Below are 6,070 nucleotides of genomic sequence, written 5' to 3' on the forward strand. Positions count from 1 at the left end.
AAAAAAAAAAAAAAAAAAAAGTCACAGATCAAAACATGATATATGTATGTATGAAAAGATAACATTGAAACCCAAAGTTTTGTAAAATTAATATGTACTAAAAACTGAGCAGTGGCAGCACTTTAGTTTTCAAAGCACTGGTGTATATATTTCCTTATTTTGTCCTTAAATCATCAGGACTATCAAAGCTTTTGGTGATTTCTAGATGTCAACTGGCTTCTAAAATCCATTGAGAGCACAGAGGAGGTTTTCCATGCTTAGGACCAGGACTGAGCAGGGTTCTTCTACTGGGATTCTCAGCATTCTCCCTTTCTTCTGTCTCCCACATCATCACATGTGTGTGGTGTGTTCTTGTTTTACCTCTTAGGAGCTGACAGCTGATAACCCATAGGGTTGTAGTGCTTGTCATCTTAGTTTTAGAAAATTTCAAAGAATTTTCTGCATATAAGACCTCTGAAGTTACTCTCTGTAAAAAAAAAAAAAAAAAGAAAGCTCAGTATAAAACATTAAGAAGTGTAGGCTCTCATTAATAATGAGGGGGTCAGAGTCCCTGTTCCCTTTTAATTCTTACCCTGCAGTCTCCTCTTTGAAAAGAGAGGACTTGGTTCCCTGGATACTAGGTTTAAATTCACTTCCGCTGTTCTCAGTCACATGGCCCTGCCAGAACCTACATGGGGTACATGAGAGGGGATAGGAGTCTTCATGTGATTGCTGTTCAAAGTGGATGTGTGTTTCACACAACCTTTCAACATTTCTTTCAGACAGAGGGCCTGTGACCAGCATTCTCCCTTCTCAGGTAAATAATTCTCCAGTCATCAACCACCTTCTTTTAGGGAAGAAGATGAAGATGACAAACAGAGCTACCAAGAATGCAGTCATCCACATTCCTGGCCATGCATTAGGCAAAGCATCTCCTGTCCACTATGAAGACCTTAAGACGAAGCTCAACTCTCCATGGCGAACTCACATCCGAGTTCACAAAAAGAACCTGCCAAGGACCAAGAGCCATCTGGGTTGTGGTGACACCATAGGGCTGATAGAGGAGCAGAATGAAGGCTGCAAGCCCAATAGCCTGGTGACAGGGAAGGACTTCTCCAGTTGTGCAGCAACAGCTGAAAGAGAAGGCAGCAACTCTGAAGGTGGCACGATGAGGACAATTGAAGGCCAGTCCCCAGAGCCAGTGTTTGGGGATGCTGATGTTGATGTGTCTGCAGTTCAGGTGAAATTAGAAGCCTTGGAGCTGAGCCAAAGGGATATTTCTGCTGAACCTGAACCCAAGGCACACCCGTCATGCCAGCAGAATGTGCCAGAGCCGTACAGTGCCCCTGAAGAAAGTCAAGCTACCAGCAAACTTCCCCATGGCAGCCACTCAAAAATACCCATCTTTAGCCCATTTCCTAGTGTCAAACCGCTGCGGAAATCAGTCACCGCCAGGAATTTGGGATTATATGGTCCTACGGAAAGAACCCCAACCGTGCATTTTCCTCAGATGAGCAGGAGCTTCACCAGATCTAGCAGTGGGAGCAGTGGCACTAAGAAACGATGATGAATCCCAGTGACTTTTTGTCTGTACTCACTTTGGCATGGCGACAAGGGAGTTTCAGTGGCACCCTTCCAGTTTTATTTGTCTAATGAAAATGAGTAGAGGTTCAGAGATTAGCAGCAGCAGCCCTTTGAAATGGGAATTGGAAGTTTTATATAGGGAGCTAGAATAAAGATGTTTTCACCTCCATTTGATAAAATGGATTCTTGGATTCTTTTTATTTTTAACAGGAAAAATATAGTGGTTTTCTTTTTGGTTTTTTGAGACAGGGTCTCACTAGGTAGTTCAGACTTCTCTGGAACTCACTGTGTAGCCCAGGCTGGTCTCAAACTCTCAGTGATCCTCCTGCCTCAGCCTCCCAAGTGCTGGGATTACAGGTGTGCACCATCATGCCTGGCAGTAACAGTGGTTTTCAAGTGTGAGGTTTCCCCAATTATTCCTTGTGAGATATTTAGAAAAGACTGTATCTAGATTGTCAAGTCTTCTGTCCTGTTCTGAGAGCCTTTCAGAGTCCCTGTAACAACACCTCCCAAACCGTCAATTTCTCTGGGTGTTACTACTACTTAGCATGCACACACCACCTTGCTAGAACAGAAACTGTAAAAAGAAAGTAAGATGCAAAAATTCCTGATTTTACTCTTCCTGCCCTGTTGGTGGGGGGATTGTTTGTGTGTGTGAATTCCCCCTCAGTACCTATCACCAAATTGATTTTTGTTCTTATGCTAAAATGTAGGTGAAAAAGTTAAGATAGCCTTTCTTAAAAAAACTCTATTTCTACCTGTGAAATGAAGAAAACCTTTCACCTGTTGAAATTTAGGTTGATAACCAAATTGAAGATTATATGCAGAGAGTATAAAAGGGATATGCATTAAATATTTGCCCTGGACTTCTTGCTAATTCCACTAAGCTTTTCCTGAGGTTTGTTTTCTCCTCTCAAGGAGAACATTGGTCCTCAGTAGTACAGATGACTTGATGGCTCTGTGTAGAGCTTGTCCTGTGTCCTCAGCCACGCAGCTCATTTACCCACCAGCTCTCTATGGCAGATGCACTAGCCTCTGCTCAAAAGCCAGAATATAGCACCTGCATCTCTGCTACTTGAATTTTGTGCTTTTTTTGATTGGATTACTTTGTTACTTGAACACTGCCTTTTTCTGGAGAAGGCCCCATGCTTTCTAGCTCTCTCTCACCCACTCCATTCCTGCCCTGGTCCCAGTGGGTCAGAGATAGCACCTCTTGTTTCCACTATGCAGTTGGGAACTCTGAGCCACACAGAGGTGAAGTGGCACTTGAGTTACTCAAGGTAAATACTCCTGGTATTCCATATGACTTAGCCATATTTCCTCCAGTGCAATAGGCGGCTTTATTGTTCTTTGTACACAGATGCATTGGCTACAGAGCTTGTACAAATCAAGACTGGGAAACCATTCACCACGACCCGTCCAACTTTTAAAGGACCTTTCTCCATATAGTACAGAATCTTGTGACAGCATTTCACAAAACCAGCTCTGACCTCCTCATCTTGCAAAGGTAGTTCACTTTAAAATTGCTTCATGCCATCTGGCAGAACAAAAGGCTCAGTCTTCAGTCCTCTTCTTCCCACCATCATTGGAATAGATTCACATTCTTATCATCATCTCTGGAAGACCTTGACACTGCTTACAGCAATATTGTCAGTGCAGTCAATATTTGAAATATAATTTGTTAATTTTGAAGCCAGAGCTATAGTTTTAGAAGGGACTTTTACTATGAGACAGCCATTTTTTAAAATAATAAAATAGAATGTGGTTGTATGGGCTTTTGAATAGAAAATATGAGAATGACATATACATTGAGAAAAGCCATTTTGTCCTTTTGGTGATATTTTTACCACCAGAAGAACTGAAGATGGAATGTACGACTGACAAATCATTGCAGTTTTGGCCTGGAGTTCTGAACTGTCTGGTTAGCATACAGCTTCTCAACGAGCAGCCACATCCACAGCCTGCTTTTTGGGAAGGGTGTGGGAGGAGAGTTGGACTCATTTTTCATAAACCCCCCAAGATGAGGCCCACTGCATTTCCTAAAGCTAAGCAAATGACACAATTTTCTTCCATTTGCTAAACTTTAAGATGAAGATGACTCCACCTCATAACCACACCCCTCATCCCATCCTAAATGAGGCAGACTGGTCATATTCCCTTGGAGGGGTATCTGACTCAAATAAAGTTTTGTTTTTTCCTCCCTGGAGGCAGCTCACTGGCTTCCTGAGGAACTCAGTCTGGAAGGTGGGCCAGCCATCTCAGTGTTGGCACCACATGCTGCGACCTGTCAGTATTTCTTCTCACCTGTTTCCCAGGGTAGGTCTTCCTGAGAAAGGAATGGATGAGATGGCATGTGGTTTGGAATAAGTACTGGTTGAATGATTGAACGACTGAAAAGATGATAGTCCTTTGAAGATAAAAATTACTTTGTCAGAATTTTAAAACTCTAGCTAATTCCTGTTAAAACAGTCTGTACCAATAACGCATGCATTGTACCAAGTAATCAATGTGAATCAATCAAATTTTGAGCCTTGCCTATTTTACAAAATAAAGAAATGTGAGTATCCTCTACCACACAGCATGTACAAAGACCAGTATGGATGTGTTATTTCCCTTTGTATTGGATACTGTATGCAAATACCAGAAGTACTTAACAAGTAGCAGTTTATTTCTAAATATGTCTCTACTCTCTCTACACTTTTTTGAGAGCCAACTCTGCACCTCAGTCCTCTTTTAAAAGCCTCTAGATAAATCTAAACCTAGTTTGTAATGTTGACCATGGGCTGTAACTGTTTGGAATATTGCATTCTCCTTTTACTGACGTGTGTGTGTCATTGTTTTGAAGAATTTTACTAAATTACAAAGATATATGCATAAAGATTCTCATTGTTGTGGTGGTTGTGCTATTTTATATCCAAGCACGTGCATGGAACACTGTTGGACATTCCCTTGTCCCTTTTCCTTTTGCACCCTTTCTCCCCTGCTCCCACATGGTCACCAGAACCAAGGAACCAACCTAGGAAGCCCCTTCCCCCAACCTGATCACTGTTTTTGTAGTGTGGCCTATAACCTGCCCAGAATGGGGCAGAAAAGCTCTTTCTGAATGTTAGTAAGCCAAGTGTGTGCATATGTAAATTAACTTTTACACTTAAATGTCCTTTGTTTTGATAAAATAGAACAATAAGAATACAATTTAGCTTCATGAATAGCTGTGATCAAGTGTACAGTTGCTATCATCTCTCTTCATAAAACCTGTATATAGTTTCTGAGCTACTTTCTTTGTTTATAGAAATCAACTGAGGAAAAACATTTTTCCTAATTAGAAAAGTAACGTGGTGTAGAACATTTAGAAAACACAAAGACTCATCAGTATTCTGTCACAGATATTTTCAATCTGTTCTTTTGTTTGTGTGTGTGTATATTCACACATGCATGTATATGCACTGCTATTTACAAATTGACCTAGGCATACTGATTTAAGCAGTCTTTCTAGTAAATCCTATATTTTTGGAAACTGATATACCATCGTGTGTTCTTGCCAGAGTTCACATAACCCATACCTTGTCAAACTAGTTTTCTGATTGAAGACAGTAGTGGAGAATGAGCCCTAATAATTATATCCTTGTGTAGAGACTTAATTGCTTTCTTAGGATATGTTCATAAAAGGGCAGTTGCAAAAAAGTATGTTAAAGAACACACATAACACTCCAAATTACCATCCTTAAAGTTGGTCTTAAAACAAGTACAGAATGAGAATGCCTGTTTCTCTATATCTGGAAGAAACAACATTTAATCCTCTTTTTTTCTTTCTAGGTCCTTCAAGTTGAAGTATTGATAGAAGTGGGGATAATGTTAATTCATATTTCATGCCTGACTTTTAGGTGAATTCTAAGATTACTGAGGTTTCTGTTATATACCTTTAATTTGGTTAAGAAGATTACCTTTATTCTTTGTTTTCTAAGAGTTTTTTTTAAAATTTGGATTTTATCAAATGAACTCTAATTGTACCCATGAGAAGAGAGTAACACTTGGGACTTGGTATCTTGAATTCCAACGAAATGGGCATTGCTAAGTTCCATCAATGAATATTCTTTTAGAGTTGGATATGATAGCAATAAAAATTTTAAGTGAAAAATGCTCATTAAAGTATTAAATTTACTAGTGGAAACTTGGAAACAGTATAAACATCTGAGAACAGGGGAAATGGTCAAGTAAATTATATATAGTTTATCTACAAGATAGTAATACATTAGCTGGGCCATTTAAATGGAAGTTATTTATTAATAGGAGTTTGATTTACGTCAGCAAAAGCTAGAGTCTCATAGCCACTGGGATATAGCTGTGTATGGGAAGTTTCTTCTAGATTGTTACAGGATACAGAACCTCATGTGTGTTTTTTTCGCATAGGCAGCCTGTCTCTCTGCTGGGGACCACACAAGGACTGGTAGTCTGTAGCTGTTGAATCAGCTTCCATGCAGGTCCTTGCTGGCCATCTCTTGATGCTGAG

The 6,070-nt window shown here is 40.1% G+C and overlaps 1 protein-coding gene across 3 annotated transcripts in view; it reads left to right on the forward strand.

The window, feature by feature from the left end:
• Tbc1d30 (TBC1 domain family member 30) overlaps positions 1-1,816 on the forward strand; it is an 89,521-nt gene extending 87,705 nt beyond the window's left edge. For all 3 annotated transcript variants that reach the window (XM_033763759.1, XM_033763760.1, XM_010613707.3), the window contains one exon: positions 762-1,816. In XM_033763759.1, the coding sequence (XP_033619650.1) occupies positions 762-1,546 (785 nt within the window). In that variant the 3' untranslated portion in view covers positions 1,547-1,816. The remainder of the gene's footprint in view (positions 1-761) is intronic.
• The last annotated feature ends 4,254 nt before the right edge of the window (positions 1,817-6,070 follow it).

Source organism: Fukomys damarensis, unplaced genomic scaffold (assembly GCF_012274545.1).
Source record: "Fukomys damarensis isolate Sample0158 unplaced genomic scaffold, DMR_v1.0_HiC HiC_scaffold_15, whole genome shotgun sequence".
In the NCBI taxonomy this organism is placed as follows: Eukaryota; Metazoa; Chordata; class Mammalia; order Rodentia; family Bathyergidae; genus Fukomys; species Fukomys damarensis.